Source organism: Equus quagga, chromosome 6, assembly GCF_021613505.1.
Source record: "Equus quagga isolate Etosha38 chromosome 6, UCLA_HA_Equagga_1.0, whole genome shotgun sequence".
NCBI classification, from domain to species: Eukaryota; Metazoa; Chordata; class Mammalia; order Perissodactyla; family Equidae; genus Equus; species Equus quagga.
This window is the reverse complement of record NC_060272.1, coordinates 14,004,830-14,024,945: the sequence shown is the minus strand read 5'-3', so window position 1 is coordinate 14,024,945 and position 20,116 is coordinate 14,004,830. Positions and strand designations below refer to the sequence as shown.

At 43.5% G+C, this 20,116-nt stretch overlaps 1 protein-coding gene across 1 annotated transcript in view; it reads left to right on the top strand.

Moving 5' to 3' along the window:
• Positions 1–18,765, top strand: part of UBAC2 (UBA domain containing 2) — a 161,553-nt gene extending 142,788 nt beyond the window's left edge. Inside the window, exons 8-9 of the mRNA XM_046664105.1 lie at positions 1,990–2,112; positions 17,473–18,765. Of these exons, the coding sequence (XP_046520061.1) occupies positions 1,990–2,112; positions 17,473–17,580 (231 nt within the window). The 3' untranslated portion in view covers positions 17,581–18,765. The remainder of the gene's footprint in view (positions 1–1,989; positions 2,113–17,472) is intronic.
• The last annotated feature ends 1,351 nt before the right edge of the window (positions 18,766–20,116 follow it).

Here is a 20,116-nt window from a genome sequence, read left to right as displayed (position 1 = left end):
GATTTTACCCCTAATAATGTCTTTTGTGCTCTTGAGGTCTGTTTGTTTGACATGAATATAGCAATATCAGCTTTCTTTGGTTAGTACTTCTCTAATATTTCTTTTTTGATCTCTTTACGTCACCTTGTCTATGACTTTATATTTTAGGTTTGTCTGTTGCGGTGGGTAGGAGAGATTTCAAAGTTGAGAATATCAGCCTTTTGGCTAGTGAGTTTGTCCACGTATATTTATTGTGATCACTAGTATATTTGAATTTATTTCTACCAGTATCTCTCTAGAACACTTTTGCATAATGTCTCCATTTTTAATTTCCCTAATTTTTTCCTAATTTTTTCATAATATCCTATTGTTTTAAGTCCTCCTTCTTAGTCATTTTAAAACTTCTTACTTTCAGATTGTTGTAAATTTAAATTCTTAGGGATCTAATCCTTCTTTTCATTGTACACACAGACGCTTGCTTATGATGGGTTTTTTCTTCATGGGTTTTGTAATTTTGGGTTCAAATTCTCTCTCCACTGGAGTTTTATCTGTAAATCCCCTGTAATCCCAGGGTGAGAGAGTGTCTCTCCAGAGTTGTTTTGCATTTGCTTCTGCTTGGCTCCTTAGATATAGCCATCTTAATCCTAGAGCCAATTTTTATGTTATTTTTGATGGATTCTTAGAGCACGAATGTAGTCTAACTTGAACCCTGGATTTCTCCTTTGTCAATTCTTAGGCAGGCCAAGATTCCTGCTCCCCGCCGAGGAAGATCAGCTTTTTGTTTTGTCTTTTCTCAGCCTCTCTTTCACTGAGGGTGCTGCCATTTGAGGGTTGTGCCTTTAAATAGGTAATGAGTTCAAAGTGACTACCTCTTTCAGACCCAAGTCCTCATCTTCTGACCCCAAATAGGTGATAAAACCCAAATTGTTCTAGGGTAGCAGGATGTGCGCGCCCTATGCCATCCTTGGCAGCTTGCTTTCCTCCTGCTCCAGTTTTCCAGAGCTTGTTTCTGGCACCTTGGGCCCTCCATTTATCTCCTTTATGTTCAGCTGTGCAAATGAAATGTTTTTTATTTTCTCTGGCATTTTTAGGTGTTCATGGTAGGAAAATTTTTAGGTTTTCTTAGTCTGTAACTTTTCCTAAATCTAGAAATAGAGATTTGGATTAAGTGAAAATAATAGCGTATAGCTAAAAACATGGATTTTTTGAAAAGCATCATGCAGTGCATATTTTTTTCACCTCGTGGCTTTCTTTTTGTTGATGACATAGAATAAACAAGAAGTGACATTACATCAATCTTGTTATCCATAGAGCCACTCAAGAGGACGGTTTTGATCCTCGCTTCTGAACCTCTTGTCCCTGTGTGTAAGATTTACCTTCACGTTCTCTAGCCTGTCCCCGAGCCTGGGTTTAATCTCCACCTGCAGTCTCCCTCCACTGAGCATGCTCAGAATTTACTTAGAAGAACAAGTAATTTACTTAGAATTTACCTAGAAGAACAAGGACGAGGAAGAGGAGGAGAAGGAGGAGCAGGAGGAGGAAGAGGGAGAGGAGGAGCATTTTAAAGAGCTGCTGAAGGAGCTCCAGGTTTCTGCTTGACTGCAGTGAATTAGCCTCCTGCCCGTATCTTCTCTCCTGTCACACCTGGTAAATCCCTGAGCTCCGCAGGGTCCATTGGAGTTGGGACAACATCAGAAGGGACTCAGCGGGGCTGAGATTAGGATCTGCGTGTCGTCTTCTGCCTCCCAGAGCCAGATTGCATACATAACTTTAGCAGTACCCATTACCTTCTTTTTCCTCTGTGCACTTGCTGCAGGCTGCAGATTTCATCCTACTGATTGAAGGGTGGCGTGATGCTTTAGGATTTGGGTTGCTTCCATACAGAGGATCAATATGACATTTTATTTCCCAGTCTACAGATGTCACTGCGTTGCAAGAGAAAGCACTTCCAAGCATTATGATGGTTCTGCTCCTTCTCTGTCTAATCATTATGTATTCGTCTCTTTTTAGGGAGGAATGATCAATTGGAATCGTCTTTTCCCTCCTTTACGTCAGCGACGAAATATAAACTATCAAGATGGTCGGCGGTCTGAACAACAAGCATCCCCGCCTCTAGAGGTTTCTGAGGAACAGGTAATCGGTAACACCTGGTACTTATCCTAAACCCATGTTACAAATTCAGGCAGTCTTGGTGAATAAGACTTGAAGGAAATCAAGCATATAAATACAAAGATTTGGATAGCTGTTAAACTGCCACCTGTAAAAGTGATGGACACTTTGGGCCTTTCTTGGCCACTGTGGGTCTTATGAGTTTGAGGAAGGCATGATTTGAAAAAAAGTGTGCTGTGATCTCTTATTTTAAAATGTATAGTACTTTATATATGGAGAAAACTACTGCTGTTGGTTCCCTGCGAGGGATGGAGCAAAGGCAGAAGGGCAGGGAGGCAGTGGTGCTTCTCTGGAGTAATCCTTTTGTGTATTTTTTACTTTTGGAATCAAGTTGATGTTTTACATATTCAAAAAGCAAATCAACAATAAGGACAACCGTAAAACTAAAAAAGAGACCGATATAAATGATACAACTGTAGCATAATCATAGGAAAGGGTAAAAATTAATCTCAGTAACTTTTGAACATTATATGCCCTCTGTCTAAGAAAAAACAAACTGCAAGCACATCTCAGACTCTTCGTAGGTTTACTTTTCATAGTGATATGAGTACAGCAATTCTGATATTTTGTATGTATTATAGATTTGAGCAAATGAGGAAATAGGTTGATCTTACTGTGGAAGAAAAGAAAATACCAAAAGAGAACTGGGTAAGGCAAGGAAGAACCTGTGGGGTTGGATTAGAATTAGAGACATCTGCATAAACTCATGATTTAATGTGTGTGTATGTGTGCGTGCACGTGTGTCTTAGCTCTGTCAACCGAGAGGAGTCAGAAACAGTGGCGTCCCAGTAGCACTGAGCACACCTAGTGCCCAGATCTAGCTTCTGGATACTTTGGCCCACTCATAGGAACCAGCCTCTTTAGAGAAACAGTGAGCCTCAGGCCCAGGGTAGGGAAGGCAAAAGATGAACCTAGACCACCTTATATGGAGAATTAAGGAAGTGCTCCATAACTGAAGGGGTGCCACAAGGATCCCGGAGCCAGCATGAGGGAGTCGCACTGGCCAGATCTGGGACATCAGATTTGAGCATGAAAATAAATGAGGACGATACTATAACATAAGCGCTTTAGGGGAGGAGATGCATGAGTTTATACAGATATTAATAGAAAAATAAATATTTACATAAATACATACATCCACAAGGGAAAGGGAAATGCTTTCCTTTCAGTAGAACATAAAGTAATAAAAGAATGATGGTATTGCAAAATCACAGTTTTGCAGCTATCAGAGTAAAAATCAATTCAGGGAAGAATCATCAATATATGAAGAACAGGCTATTTATATAATGTCAAAGTATCTCCCCACAAGTGACTTATTAATTACAAAAGGAAAATAGTAACTCTACAGTGGAGAAATTGGATACTGCTTAACCAAGTTATCAGAATTAGTATTACCAGTAATGGGACAGAGGGCAGTGTGGGCAAGCCCTGAAAAGGACACATCAGTTATGTGTTACAATAAAAAATGCATAACTTTGTTCATAAAGACAAACCCAATTTGAGAGTCATTCTATAAAGTACCTGACTTGTATTCTTCAACAGTACTGATGTTACAAACTGTTCCAGATTTAAGGAGACTAGGGAGCATGCTAACTAAGTGTCATACATGGTCCCAGACTGGATTCTGTACTGGAAACATATGGTGAAAGGACATTTTAGAGTCAGTTGATGAAATTGGACTGTAGACTAGATAATATTTTTAGGTTAATAAGTTTCTAGGATTCGGTATCTATACTGACTGTAGTTAAGAAAGAGAATATCCTTTTTCTTCAAAATACACACAAGTTATTAAGGGGTAAAGGGACCCCTTATATATGTAACTTAACCTCAAATGGCTCAGGAAAAATAAGTGAAAGAGGGAAAAAGTATATGTAGACAGAGAGAGAGAAAGCAACTGTGGCAAAATAACGGTGAATCTGGATGAAGAGTCATCAGGGGTTCTTGGAGCTCTTCTTGAAATTTTTCTATAAGTTTGAAATTGTTTCATACTAGAAAGTTTTAAAAAATGCATAAAATAAGTTTAGAGTATTCCAATAACGCCACTTTCAAATTTAGTTCTGCATCCATTAGTTTCTTCTCATGAAAGCAAATCAAGGTCAGCATTTCATAGCTGATCACACCATCCAGGCCATCACCTCCCCATCCCCTGAGTAAAAAACTGTAGTCAGACCCAAGGCACCAAGTCTCTGCATCTAAGCTGTGTCCTGACTTTTTCTGGAACTCAAGAGGGGCCCCTGGGCAGGACTCCACTGCCACCCCTGGACTAAGCTGCCATAAATGCTTCTGAAAGAAACCAGTTGAATGTGCCTAATGAGTTGATGCAGACCCTCATTCTTGCAAGTTCTCAGCTCAGACTGATCATTTCAGCAGCTCTTTAGGATAGAGAGATGGATTAAGGAGCCATAGTTCTCTTCTACGTCCATTAAAGAATTTCTAGAAAAATGTTATTCCCACGATAAGAAAATAAAGCCAAATAACTCAGCATTTCTAAGATATTTATGGTACAAATTAAAAACTAAGCTAACACTCTCAAATTCAGGTGAAAAGAAATAGAATTCTGTTCTGTTACTGTTTACTTGATAGAGCTGTGAGTCACGTTCCTCACGGAGCAGCCGTTAACAATACGAGGTATTTAAAGGTGAGATAGTTCTTAGTCTTGACACTTTGAAAAAACAGTGTCAAAAAGTGATAACAAGCAGAATGTGTGTAATTGAAGTCCTTAGGGTTTTTTTAGTGAATCATTTTCCTTGATACTCGCAGAATGACAACACTGAGGTTAACATGTTGTCAATATCAGTTTAAGTTCTTCCTTACTCTGCTATGAAAAGATGTAACTACATGAGAGGCTGTTTTTAACATATGCTTCCTTATTCATTGATTTTCTAAATCTTGTTTTTTGTATTTCTTGTTTACCTTGAAAATGGCCATTATAGACCATCATTGCATGAGGACACACAGTCCTCCCTGGCATTGTTTGTTATGCACACTCTAGGTAATTCTTCTAATAGGTGCTAGAGGGACAGTAAAAGAGAAAAAAGATGTTGTTCTTGCCCTCAAGATGTTAACAGTAACGTTTCGAAATTTATAATTAATGTGTAATCTCTTGGCTAGTTTGTTGAGGCTAGACACAATCTAAAATATCATTTGTTGGTAACATTAAGATAGCTTGAGCTAACAAAACCTTTTTATGCTTAATTTTTCAATTAAATGTGCTGTATTTTATTTTTTAAGTATCAGAGTCTTGTAATTTTAGTGCATTAAGAAACTTAGTAATTTTCTAAACCAAGACAAATAGAAATGATTATTTGAGGGGTTTTTTGATGTAAATAAGTGCTTAGGGAATTTTCGTGAGAGTTCTTTAAGATAGGAAATGTACCAGTCCATGTGTTTTGAAAAAACAGAATCTTCTAAGAAAGAATGTGCCTCTCCTGTTCAGTCTAGTGATAGTCCAACATACAGCTACAGAAATTTTTTGCCACCTATTGTACTCTTCCTATTCTATTTTTCTCTCTCTTTTTTCTTTCAGGGATTTTTATGCTACACCCATACTCAAAGTTAACAAATAATGAAATTTTCTCATATTGGCTTCATATTTTTTTTAAATCAAAGGGGGAAAACTTACCAAGTTTTTCTCTCTTAACCTTCTCCAAGCTTAGGCGGTGACCCTTCGATGTATACTTAATGGGACTCACAGGTAAAATCAGACAAGGAAGTTAAATAAGACTAAGCCACAGCTAGGACTTAACAAAAGGCAGATAAACACAGACTGTTCCCAATTTCGACATCCTTACTTCCATTCATCTTTCCTTTCTTGTAGCCAGCCAACAATTTTCAACTGCTCTGCACTGGGCTAAGCACTGGGCTAGGTGCTTGAAATACAGAGATAAATACGGTAGAATTTCCTGCCCTCAGTGGTGCAGAGCCCAGTGTTGTAGGGAGCCAAGCCCAGAAATGGCTCTAGTCAACTATATAGAAGCGTCCTAGTGCTACTGAAACTGAGAAGGGATTGCCAGTGCTGGGCGGGTTGAGGGCAGTGGCATTTGTAAAGATGTGGTGTGGTGAAAAGTGCATCCAATTTGGGGAAGCACAGGTGGGTGAGGTTGGAGTGGAGGGTAACCGGTGGGGTAGGGGCACCGCCTGGGGAAGAAGCTGGATGGGGAGCAGGCAGAACAGGCTCCCCAGCAGCCTTCCAGAGGTGCATGGACATCATGTTTATGCCATAGGCTTTAAGGAACCGTGGCAGGATTTTAAACAGGGAACTGCTACATCATCGGCTTTCCCTGGAGGATGGACTAGACCTGGAGGTAGGGGCATGTTACAGTCATAAGCACGAATGTATTTTCTTCCCTCCCTGCCCAGGAAACATGTTACAGTCTAGGTGCTTACAAGACTCTTGCCCAGACCAGGTATGTTACTGCTCAGTAAGTTTATAATACATGAGATCCATGACGTGGATTCCATTCATGTCCTCTGAAATATCCATTGGCCCGAGTAGAGAGACAGTGGCTTTAAGCACAAAGACACTTTCAGTCTTAGCTGAGGAATAGCAAAATGTGTTTAGTATGAGAGAAGCTGAATCTCAGTGAGGTTCTCCTCTCTCTCCTCATCTCAGGAATCCTCACCACTGTCTCCAGAAAACCCACCTAAACTGCAGAATGCTCCCCTTATAAAAAACAATCCCCTGGCTAATCTGTATTTGTTTTGAGGTAAATTTCATGCTTCTGTTCTGAATATTTCTCATTGCAGGGAGTTGGGGACGGGTCTAGTGACTTGCATGTTGTCCATCTTCCCTGGCAGACAGTGAGCTTGTCTGAGCTTGGCAAGGGCTGATACCACGCCTGCCTTGTTTCCTACTGACACAGAATGTGCCCCACAGCGGTTAGAGCAGGGCCGAATGTGAAGGTGTGGTCAGTGCACTTCCCTTTCAAAAGAACATTTGTTTTCATTTAAAAATGTGTTAGAGAGTGGTACTGTCAGACCTTTCCATCTCTAATGCCAAGAGATTGGAAATGTGTTTTCTAACAAAATACCAAAGTTAAATGTGTTAGAGTGAAATATTGGGTGACAATCAAATAGTTAACCAGCTCTTCCGGGTGCTCTGAAAGATGTAAGCAAAGAAGTTCATCCAGCCTGGAGGTGAGGGAGTTCTCACTACCAATCCCTGAATCAAGGAGGAATGCCAAGCTGGGGGGCCACGGAGCAGCCTGTAGCTGGGCAGGAACATAAAATAACCAGAAACGTTCGCTCAGCTAACAGGTGTGATGAATGGGGTTCAGCAGTGCTGAGGAGGAGAGAGGTCAGCTGACAGGGAGAGAGCTCTGCTGACCCACAGGGATCTAACCGTGAGCCTGCAGCAGGGCGGCAGCCTGGCCCTGATGATAACAAATAGTAGTTACAATGAAGGGGAGGGAAGGGTGAGCCGCGTTTCCGATGGCTCCTCCTGGGATCTTGTCCCCGTAGGGTGCACATGTGGCCTGGGAAGTTGCCCGCCACGAATGGGCAGCCCAGCATGGGGTTGGGTAAGGGCCACCTTTCAGGTGGGCATCACTTTTTGCAGGCATCAGAATTTGGGAAGTAAGAACCCAAGAAACCATTTGTTTTTGGCACCCTTAGCTAAAGGGAAGTTAAAGAAACCATAGTCTTATTTGAACAAAACAAGCAAAGGAGTATTTCACTGAGAGGAATTGCTATAAACCTCAATGGAATGAATGTTCTCTTTTACTTGTGTCACAGAGTAGTTGAAATACTAGTAGAATGCTAAAATGGGATTTCATTCATTTTCTTGATAAGAATTATCTTGAGATCGTAGAGACTTGTGACCTAATAATAGAGGTTGTTAAAAAAAGGAAAAGAAAACTGATACAGATTTATCTCCATCTCTATAGGTTTCTTTTCTCATTCAGCGTGGTCTCTCTTTGGAAAGCATATTATGGGAAAAACATAGTCCACCTTGTGCTCCTTTGGAGCATTGTCAGATGACCAGGGCAGTGCTCTCCTGCAGTGCCTGCTCCTGTCCGGGTTCCCATACCTCAGCTAGCCAGCCCGGTGGGGCTGGTGGGGCTGGCGGGGTGGGGGGTGGTGGTTGCTGCAGTACACTGCCTCAGGGCAACTGACCCCTGTGGGAGAGATCCTTGACGAAGAGCTGCTGATAGAGTCAAAGGTCACTGAGGCGGACCTTCCGCAAATTGTTTCCATCTCAGTGAGGAGGCTAAACTAGAATTTCAGTACCAGCCTCTTCTTGCTATCCCTTAAGTTGGATTATCTCTGGCCCTTCCCTCTAGGAAGTCAAGTTTTCAGTTACGTAGCAGGCATTGGAGACGTTCTATTTGGGTAACTTTAGTTTTTATGGATAAGTGATGTAGAAGACAGGAAAAGCATAAGACCCTCTTTGGATATCAACCCAACTATACCTGGTTTTTAAAAGAAGTTAGAGAAAAGGTTCATTTAGGTTTTTAGACTAGCAACCAAGATGAACTGTATTCTGTTTTGCACTAAGAATTTTTAGACAGAAACTTCCCTGTGATGCACAAGCAGAAGGGGGAATGTACTTAGTGTGCTCTGAAATGGAGAAGGAATATTGGAGGAAACCCTTTTTAGAAAATTCCTGTGGGGCATTTTTAAGTTTTCCAAACAGACTGCTTGCAGACCCTGCCAGTCCGATATTGATTAGATGCAAAATGTGCATCTGCCTTGCTCTTGGCTCCGCTTAAATCAGAAAATGTCTCTATCTCAGCATGTTCTTTTGAAGACTTCTAAGTGTTTTCCTAGCTTTCTCATTTTGTCCCCAAGATGTTTATTGGACATCTTCCCCCAGTGGACTGTCAGTTCCTTAAAGAACTTACATGGCTTAACTTACCCTCCTTCTCTAACCGCAGCGGGGCACCTTCTGTGTCAGGCTCTGTGTTAGGTGGGAAACTGGGCAGGTGTGGTATCAGCCCTCACAGAGCTCACCTTTTGCTGGGGCGAACAGGCAACACGCATGTCATTAGACCAGCCCCCAGCTCAGCGCGGGTACTTAGGGCAGGCCCTTGGAGCAGGGGAGATGGTCTGTAAACGTTTGTTGAATTAATGATGTTCCTGTATGTTCATAACTTGATTTAAACTGATCAGGATGTATTTCTATCTTCTAGTCAAATAAGATCACAAGATTTTTACATTGAAATTTCCTCTTCCCTTGGATGTTAGATCTGATCAGCTAACAGATGGTTCTCGTTCCAGTAGCTGAAGACAGGAAACAGCCTATAGAGAAAACAAATTCGTTTAGGCTTTCAGTGTGATAACATGTATTATAACTAATATATACTGTATGCTTTGGATAGGGAGGGAGCTGGACTGAGTATCCATAAATAGCATTATGTATATAATCATCAGAATTGAATATTTGCTAGAATTTATACAGATATAAAGTAAGGTGTTATAAGAGTCACTAACATAGTGTGGGCTTTTTGTTAGATTTTATGCTCACCTTTTTAAAAGATTTTTCCTATCTTAGTGACTTCATTTGGTCTCATCACATTGGTTTTCTTACGCTAGTTCTTGTTTGTGCCATTTAAACGCTAGAAAGATGTGGAAGAAGTCACTTGCGTTTGTTTTTAAGCGTGGCTGTATTTAGCCTTGCGGTAGGTATACATGTGGGCGTACTTAGCTGCAGAGCCAGTGTTTAGTAAACTCCCTGTCATCTGGGGGAGCATGGGCCTCTCCCTTGATGTCAATGACCAAGGTCCCAGAAGGAGTGGTTTTTCTGCTTCGAGACTTCCTTCCAGCTGCTCCATGGCCTTCTCTGAAAAAGAACCTGCATTTGATCGTTGTAAAAGACACACCAGTTCTTTGACCAACAAAGGCTATAAAACTAGTGATGTGGAAGCAGTTAAAGTGAATGCTGAAAACAAAACCCAAGGTTGGTTTTGTCACGTTGTCAGAGTCTCTGAACTGAGGCCTGAGAGGGTCAGAGGGAGGGACCCCCACACACCTAGCCCAATCGCTTTTCAGTCGGATAATCATTATAGGAGGGAAGGCCTACTGAGCACCTGCACATACCAGTCATTGTTCTGGGCCTTTCACACACAGACCTCTTATCCTCGAAACTGAGAGCGTGAGGCTTCAGTCCCCTGCTTGGGGTCACACAGTGAATATGGCCAGCTGGGGCCTGGCTCCAGAGCTCGGGCTCTCTCTGTCCCCCTGACAGGGCTCCCGCCTCCCAGCAGGGGGCTGGGATCATTGTTTTGTACTTGGGTTGGATCTGAAATGGCTGCCAGCCCTCCCTTGTGTTTTTATTTTAGGGAATTAGGAACTTCTGGAATCTTGTCTGTGTTTTGCTTGCATGACCACAGATCTGCCTGGGCCTCAATTTTCTTTCTGCCATTTGAGCACAGGAGTTCATGTGTCCCAGGCTAAGCCTTTGACACAGAGATAGTGATGAAGTGCACCAGGATTGGGCAAGTGGGCCTCTTGGCACAGATAAACATTAAGGTCCACAGCGGTAATTGTTGGGATCCAGGAGAACTGTAGACATCTGTTCTCTGTGTTGCTGGGTTCTGCTCCAGTTCTTATCACTTGGACTGCAAACTGTTGAACCACCCAAAGAAAGGACAGCAATGGAATGCACGGCCCAAGCTAGCCGTGGGGATCCCATCCACGCTCTCCACTGAGGGATGGGAGCAGCTAGAAAACACTGTCAGAACCACTCTCTCTACTTCTCGTCTTTTCTGGCTGATTATTATCCACATGTACAAGCCCAAGCATGCAGTTTTCATTTTCCCATGGATATTTACAGTTTGGGACACTAGGGGAAATTTACAGATACCCTTTCTTAGTGTAATTGTACAATTTTTTAAAAGAACTGTATTAACACTATTTCTACTTCATAATTTTTTTTGTCTGGTCAAACTACCGGGTCATTCAGCAATGAAAATTCTCCAATCACACTTGTCTTCTCACTCCTAAAAAATGCAAAAAGCTCTGAAGCCAGCTTTAGCTAAAGGGGCATGATTCCCACCTTCAGAGGATGAGCAGCCAGCCGCCGAAAGCTTGTAACAGCAAGCACTCTCTTCAGCAAAGACCTGTGAAAAACCCAGCGCAGCTGTCAAAACCAGTGATAGTGCACGTGTGGTGTCTGTGAGAGAGAATGAACTCAGGAGGAAGCCTCGTGTGCAGAGAAAGATTTCTCTCACACCAGACATCACTTATGAGGCCTGGGACACAGCCAGCCATCCCAGACCTGAGGGATTTTTCCCTCAGGTGCTGCAAGTCCTGGGGCCTGCAGTGCCCTCGGTGCCGCTACTCTGCCTTGGTGGCCTGTGTCAGCATCTTCTGGATTCCAAAGCGAACCTTCTGTATTCAGAGTCGGTGGAGGGAAGACTCAAGTACCAGGTGGAAGTTGTGGCCTAGCACCCCCACCTGGTACCAGGGCTGGTACCCTACGCTGGTACCACGTCACTGACTCACACGTCTTCAGCTCCAGATTGCCAAACAAACAGATTTGTTCCTGCTGGCTAGGTGCAAAGAAGCAGCCCCTTCTGAATTATGCTTGAAGTACCAAAGGTGACAAAGAGGTGATAGGGAATGTAGCATTTACTATGCTGTTCGGAGTCATATAGAATGGCCAAATTGTTGGGCCGTGGTGTCGTGTTCATGGGTAAAAGAGAGAAGGCAGGCAGAGCTGCCCACCTCCTCACTCACCTACGTTAGCTGTGCTAGATAGTGGTCCTTAACTGGGAGTAATTGGAGTAAACATCATAAAAGGTTATTTCCATGTAGGAGTGGAAATCACCTAGTAAGAGTACCTGGCTCACTGAGGTGGTTTCTTCCCTGTCGGCGTGCATCTGACACAAGTCCTCCAGCCCCTGTCCCCAAAGGTGCTGTTGGGGTCGAGAAAGCAGGGTGCCTAATACTCAGTTTGAAATGCTCCCCAGGAAGGGAAAAGTGTGGCTTCTGAGACTTGAATGGCAAAGTTGATGTTTCATGTCCAGCAGAAGCTTAAAATAGATTATCAGACAGATGACTGGTGAACGTTAGAGAGTGTCGTGGTCTAAAGGCAGCAAACTAATCCTGTTTTCACAGGATGTCACCACAACATTTGACAGCATCTCATCACCTTTAGAAAGGTTGGTGAAAGGCACAACAGATAATAATATGAAGTGGGTTTGAAACTCATTTAAAAATCTCTAAAAAATTGTTGATTTGTCAGCTGAATACAAAAGGAGATCTCCAGTGGATTCTGGGCTCTGTCTTTGATGGTGCCTGCTTGACATTTTCATCAGTCATCACTTGAATGACGTTGTAGAGGTTTTCTAATCAAATTTGGGGATGATACAAGTCTGAGGGAGCTGATTAACAGGGTAGACAACAGAATTTAAACTGAAATTAATTTTGATTGGCTAGAAAACAATAGGGGGAAATTTAACAAAGGTGCATAGTCCTAAACCTGAAAGATCAAATATAATCTTACAGGGTAGGCTTGGGAAGCCTGGCTTGAGCATTTCATGTGAAAATACCTGCAGGTTTTTACCAGGCCCCACCTTAACTTGGCTACACCAGTGTGGCGTGGCTGCATACACAAGGGCATATGTACACACACAGACACATGTATGAATGCTACTGAAGCAGTCCTCTGTTATCCTGAGGGTTGAGATCCCAGGAAGGCAGCGGTCTGGCTGCCCTTTGCCCTCCTCAGACCACACCAGTGATATTGTACCCAGTTTGGGACACCATATTCTGAGATGGCAGAAATGGGCGAGCATTGAAAGGGGAGGGGCTGGGCTAGAAGGTGCTGGATCCTGAAACACAGGAATGACAAAGCAGCCAGGGCCCTTGTTCTCAGACAGCTTACAGTACAGTGGTAGGAAGCAGTCCACGCTACAAATACAGATAAATGTCATGGCCATGATGAGCACAGGACAGAGGTCAATGGGGCCACGAGACTTCTACTCTGGGGCTCCTCGTAGTCTGGGAGACATGGGAAAGAACCAAGTGCACCAAGATCCAGTGGATGAAAAGGAGTTAACCAGGCCAAGGGCAAAGGAAAGAGCCTCCCAGCAGAGGAAACACCCCTAGAGAAGGTGAGAGATGCAGCGCCCCATGGCCTGGGACAGCCAGGCCCTGGCCTAGAGTAGCAGAGTAGGTGTGGGGAGGAGGAGGGCGGCCTTCAGACACTCAAAATGCTTCATACAGAGAAGGGAATGGGGTTGTTTTCTGTTACTTCAAAGGGCAAAGTTAGGGCCTTTGAAGTCTCACAATGGCAACTAGTCAGGCTGATTCTGCTTCGTTTGAGGAAGAACTTTCCATCTCAGCCAATGAGTAAAGGGTGTTTGTGATATTCTGGAAAAGATGGTTCTTTCCTTGAGTGGGAAATGAAACCAGAAGATTCTTCCATTCCGTCCACGCTATCCATCAACCTGAGGAGTTGAGCTAGGAACCGCCTTGATCCCCTCAGTCGCGCACCTGCAAGTGCTGCCACCTCACACTTGTTCACCTGTGGATGGCCCATTTCACAGGCTCTGACCATTCCTTTAGAAAACAGCTGTCAAGGTTTCTGATCACAGCCCACAGTAAGAAAGGCAGCCACTGCATACATATGTGTGAATATGGAGAACTGAAATGAAGTCGTATGGAAGAAAGACCCTCACTTACATGCATTTTTTTTAATCCTAGTCTTAACCCACTAAGTGTTCATGACTCAGTAATGAGGGATCGCAGCCTCAGTTTGATAAACACTGGCTAGAACTCCAGCTTCTGGGAAGTGTCGCCTGCCTGTCCCTTTTCCTCTCAGCTGGGTTAGCCTCTCTACCAAAGGTTCCTGGACTCAATTCCAATGTGTGTGGAAGCTTCCCCGCCAACAAGCAGTTCCCTGATGCCAGAGAATCCAGCTCCATTCTGACACTGTCTGCCCAGAGATAGAATCAGATTCCACAGGTAAAGGGCTCAGTCCCACAAGACCACCCTCCACTTCAGACACCAGTCACAAGTTGTCACCTGTGCTTCTGACAACCAGCTACAAACTGGAGGTTCTATCCACCCCCTCCAACTCAGGATGTCAATCTCAAGTCACCTGTGCTTCTGACCAACTGGCTATAAATCAGAGGTTTTCACAACCCCTTCCTCAGGTTTGATTAATTTGTTAGAACAGCTCTCAGAGCTCAAGAAAACCCATTTCCTTACTAGATTACCAGTTTATTACAAAGGATATTGAAGGATATAAATCAACAGCCAGATGAGGAGATACATAGGGTGAGGTCCCGAGCAAAGGAGCTTCTGTCCTCGTGGATGGGGCCCGGCATGGTGGCAAGTGGAAGTGTTCTATTTCCTCAACCTGGAACCTCTCTGAAAAAGGGCTGACAAGCTGTCCTTTTTGGGTTTTTTGGAGACTTTGTTATGTAGTCCTGACTGACTGAGTCATTGGCCATTAGTAATTGATTGAACCTCAAGCCCCTTTCCCTCCCCGGAAATCAGGGGGTGGGACTGGAAGTTCCAATCCTCTGATCACATGGCTGGTCCTCCTGGCAACCAGCCCCCACTCTTGGGTGAGGTCCAGAAGTCACTTTCATTAACAAAAACAGGACACCATTTCACCTTCATGACCCTGAAGCACTTTCAGGAACTGAGGACAAGAGACCAAATATTGTAACGAAAGGATGTTCCCGTTGCCTGTGTCACTCAGGAAATTCCAAGGATTTGGGGAGTTGTGAACCGGGAACTGAATGAAGACCAAATAGCTCTGAGAAATGTATTTCGGTCATCTGAATGACCAATTATAGGTATATTTCTTATAAATCACAATATCGCACCGGGTCCGCTATCACTTAGGCCCCTCCCACGCCCTGCTCTCTCCTCCTGGCACCCCACACTCACACATACCTTGACCCCCTAAACAGGGGAAGGAGAAGGAAGGAGGGCAATATCAGGCCTTCTCTTTCCGCTGGGGAGCACCAAGCACATGGTTTTCTGCAAGAAAGAAGATTAGAAATGGTGACTGTCCTCAGTCAGCTGACAGAAGCCTCTTTAACCCACACATTGTTGAAAATCTCAACATTTCTACAAGTATCATTTTTCACTATATATTATTATTGCAAGTGTAGTATATTTCAATATAAGTACGAAATACAGATTCCTGTGGCTGGTCCAGGGTCATAATTACTTTTACATTTTTAAATGGGAAAATAGGTTACAAATAAACTTTAGTAAAACCACCTAATTCGACATTCGAGACTGCCTGTATGTAAAAGTACAGGAAACCTCTATAAGTCACAGATTCAGGATTTGTGGTCAAAAAAATGCAAGCTTCGTCCTCTCTACCCTTGGTGGCTTTAGCTACCTCCTCCCTGCGGTTCTGCTCCAGGCTTCGCCCCTCTATGCACTGCTGCTACCTACAGAGCCCCGGCCAGTGACTTAGAACATGTTGCAACTAATGTGAAATGCTGAAAAGGTGAGGGCACCCAGAGGACGTTCCCTGGCTCAGCAATTCCAAGAACTTACAGGCACTTTTTTTTCCGTTTTATTTTTTATTGAGGTTATGATAGTTTACAATCTTGTGAAATTTCAGTTGTACATTATTATTTGTCAGTCATATTCTAAGTGCACCACTTCACCCTTTGTGTCTACTCCCCACCCCCCTTTCCCCTGGTGACCACTAATCTGTTCTCCTTGTCCACGTGTTTGTTTATCTTCCACATACGAGTGGAGTCATACAGAGTTGTCTTTCTCTATCTGGCTTATTTTGCTTAACATAATACCCTCAGGGTCCATCCATGTTGTTGTGAATTGGGCGATTTTATCCTTTTTTATGGATGAGTAGTATTCCATTGTGTATATATACCATATCTTCTTTATCCAGTCATCAGTTGATGGGCACTTAGGTCGCTTCCACATCTTGGCTATTGTGAATAATGCTGCAGTGAACAAAGGGGTGCATGGGTCTCTTTGAATTGCTGATTTCAAGTTCTTTGAATAGAGACCCAGTAGTGGGATGGCTGGGTCATACTGTATTTCTATTTTTAATTTTTTGAGAATCTCCATACTGTTTTCCATAGTGGCTGTACCAGTTTGCATTCCCACCAACAGTGTATGAGGGTTCTTTTTTCTCCACAACCTCTCCAACATTTGTTATTTTTTGTTTTGGTTATTTTAGCCATTCTAACGGGTGTAAGGTGATATCTTAGTGTAGTTTTGATTTGCATTTCCCTGATGATCAGTGATGATGAGCATCTTTTCATGTGCCTATTGACCATCCATATATCTTCTTTGGAGAAATGTCTCTTCATGTCCCCTGGCCATTTTTTGATCAGGTTGTTTGATTTTTGCTATTGAGTTGTGTGAGTTCTTTATATATTATGGAGATTAACTTTGTCAGATACATGATTTGCAAATATTTTTTTCCCAGTTGGTGGGTTGTGTTTTTGTTTCAATCCTGTTTTCCCTTGCCTTGTAGAAGCTCTTTAGTCTGATGAAGTCTCGTTTGTTTATTCTTTCTATTGTTTCCCTTGTCTGAGAAGACATGGTGTCTGAAAAGATTCTTTTAAGACTGATATCAGAGTGTACTGCCTATATTTTCTTCTAGAAGTCTTATGGTTTCAGGTCTTACCTTTAAGTCTTTGGTCCATTTTGAGTTTATTTTTGTGAATGCCATAAAACAATGGTCTATTTTCATTCTTTTACATGTGGCTGTCAAGTTTTCCCAGCACCATTTGTTGAAGAAACTTTCTTTTCTCCATTATATGTTCTTGGCACCTTTGTCAAAGAGTAGCTGTCCATAGATGTGTGGTTTTATTTCTGGGCTTTCAGTTCTGTTCCAGTCATCTGTGTGCCTGTTTTTGTACCAGTACCATGCTGTTTTGATTACAATAGCTTACAGGCATTTTTATCATCAATGTCTGCCAGCATCAGGAATCAGTCTTCAGTTAAGCACTTGTTTGCGTGCGTAAGGAAATGTGACTTTGATAAGTTATTTCTCAGGAATCAAGTTTGACACCGAAGGAGTATGACAGGGCCCTGAGCACGGGCCTGCTTATGCAGACCCACTTTCCAGGCCACATCCACGAGCTCGCCCACCCCTCTGCTCATCCTGGCAGCCACTTGACCCTTGGAAGCCCCATTCCCCATCTCTGAAATGAGACTAAATGAATTCCTGCATATCTGTTGGCTGTGTACAGTAAGCACTTTAAAACCTTGTGCCTGTTATAATTTTTTAAACATCCCATTTCACATTGAAGTGAAAATTTGTTTTTTTTTTTTAACCTGTCCTACAAAACTCACATGAAGGACTTTGGAGGCTGGTGGATTAGTGGCAGTATCATCAGCCTCATCGGGTGTCTGGTTTTGTTCTGTTTTTAGGTTGCCCGGCTCATGGAGATGGGATTTTCCAGAGGTGATGCTTTGGAAGCCCTGAGAGCTTCAAATAATGACCTTAATGTGGCTACCAACTTCCTGCTGCAGCACTGATGGGCCCGGCGGACGACATGGGGACGGGCTGAGCTGCTGACCACAGCGGGCATGGTCCCCGCTGCTGACTCAGCCCGAGGACCCCACACTCTCTGGCATTGATGTTCTTGATGAGCAAAGGGTTGGTTGTCCCTGCTAGTCCCCACCCTTAATTTCAAGATCAAAACTGTTAGAGTATCAAAATAAGTTTGTCATTAAATTAGCATGTATTTTCTATCTTTATTTTTTTATTGGGTTTTTTCCTTAGTTTGAAGGATCATCACTCGTTCCTAATGTGTTTAAAATGCATTAAAATTGCAGATTTCTGCAAGCAGTTGAATAGCACCCCAGATGGGAAGTTACTGCTGTTGTAATATTATTATTTTTACTATAATGCATCACACATTCTATCTGATCATAAATGCAGTAAAACGGGAAAGAGGACTATTATTCAGAAAGAACATGTCAATTACTCCTTATGGACTTTTTTCACCACTATTTTTTTCTCAAATTTGCTTTCAAACCCCAGTGGCTGTTCCGTGTCCACACTTCCCCAGGGGTGAGCAGGCCATATGTGCTGCGTGCAGCACTGCCCAGGCCTCAGTGATGGGGGGTGAGCAGAGACCAAAATCCAACTCTGCACTGTCCCAGCCCATCCAGTCAAGGGGTTTTTTCCCAACTCCTTCTCCCTACTTCCCTTAAAAAACAGTGATAATAATCAAGCACCAGTTCGAGGTTCATGGACTACTCCATGAAACTTATCTGGGGTTGATTTTGCTTAGAATATCCAGTTAGCCACACAGGCTAGGCATAAAATGGGACAAAGAACAGAGGGGGCTCCCTGGAGCAATGTGGCCTAACCTGAGTGCTCAGTGGCTGCCCAGGATGACCCCGGCCCTGGAACAGAAGAGAAAATATCTTGCCCTTCCCAGCTGCCGGGCCACCCCCTCTGGAAGCAGATTCTCCCTGGCCCCAGGGTTGATGGGGGTCTCAGCGTGAGGCAGAGTAGACTGCAGAGGACGCCATCCCAGAGAGAAGAGGGCAAGGCCAGAGGTGGACGAACAGGAAAAGATCTAAAGCAGGGTGACAATTAAGATTTAAGGAAATTGTGCAACTATTGTGTTCTGCAAAGTGAGCAGAACTGTATCAAATTGATGCAAATTTAGATATGTGTGATACTTATAATAAAGTTTTTAATGTGTTTTACTTTTTGGTAGTTTTTGTTAGACTTACCTAAGTAAAACTTTGTTCTAGGTTCTATTAGGAAGATATTGCCACACTGCTCATCTTTCTTCAGAAGATTTGGGTGCTGCTTTTGAAGTGAGAGAAGCCCTTTTGTTCCTGTCAGTAGAACTGACCTCATGAGGCCCCATCCTTAGGTTTGTCAGGGCCATCGGGCTGCTCAGAATAGGGGTTGAGGTGACTTACTGGAACCCCAGTTGGTCCCAAGCACAGGCCCTTACTTGATCTGAGTCTCTCCATCTCCAACCTTGATCTGAGATTGAAGGACAGTGTCCCGTAGGAGACATTCCCCACTGCATTCGCTGACCAAGGGCATGTCTGACACAGCCTGAGAGCGTGCTGAAGGTGTGCTCCTCCTTACCCCTGCGGCAAATCTGAATCTGCCCTCTGTCCTTCCAGGCAAAAGGTCACTGGAGAGAACCACCCTGCTGTATGCAAAATACGCCCTCTCCTCTGTTTCTTCTCGCCTTCCAAGAGCACCTAGCAAAGGAAAACCAAACCAGAGGCGCGATTCTCACTTGTGACTTTTCATTGCTTCTCCCCAGGGGCAGGGGAACAAAGACCCCACCACTGTAGGGAACACAGTGTGAGGCCTAAATTAAAAGGGAAGAATGCCCCCCCCCCCTTCTTGTTTGTTTTCTCAAAGTTCTTATTTGTTTTTTTGTCAGAATTCCCTGCTAAATGTGATTACATTTCAGAGATCCTTGTTCCACCACAGGAGCCTTTGTGACCCTCTACTTCAGTCCATCAACTTAGAGAATAGAAATTGAGGTCAGTACAGGTGGCATGACCATAGGACTTATACCTCTTGGTGGCAGAGCTGGGAGACACCCTTAGGTTTCTCCTGACTTCTTTCAACCTCTTCTCCAGCTGCCTACCGCTGCCAAGGTCCCACATTCCCAGTGATGACTCATTATTTTTCATCCTTGTCATGTATCTGCCAGGTCATCTCTCCCTTCATCAGTCACCACTCTCTAGAACATCCCTGTTCTACATACCCTCCCACATGTCTGACCTTTCACTCTTGGGCATGTTTCTTTGCCTTATAGGAGTTCCCATCCCTGGACTACTCTTGCTTCCTGCAGATTTTGACACAAACTGCAGCCACCCACTGCAGGAGTATGAACACTCACACCTCTTGACAAGACATCCAGAAATCTGTCAGGCTGATGGGACCCCTAAAGGATAACCGTTTGTGTCCCATGCACAGTGGCGCATGCCAGCGGGGGGCATCACTGAGCCATTTGGTTTGATTTCCTAAGATCTAGAAAAGATCATTTAGGTTTCTGATTTTGTGCAAATGGTAACAGATTGG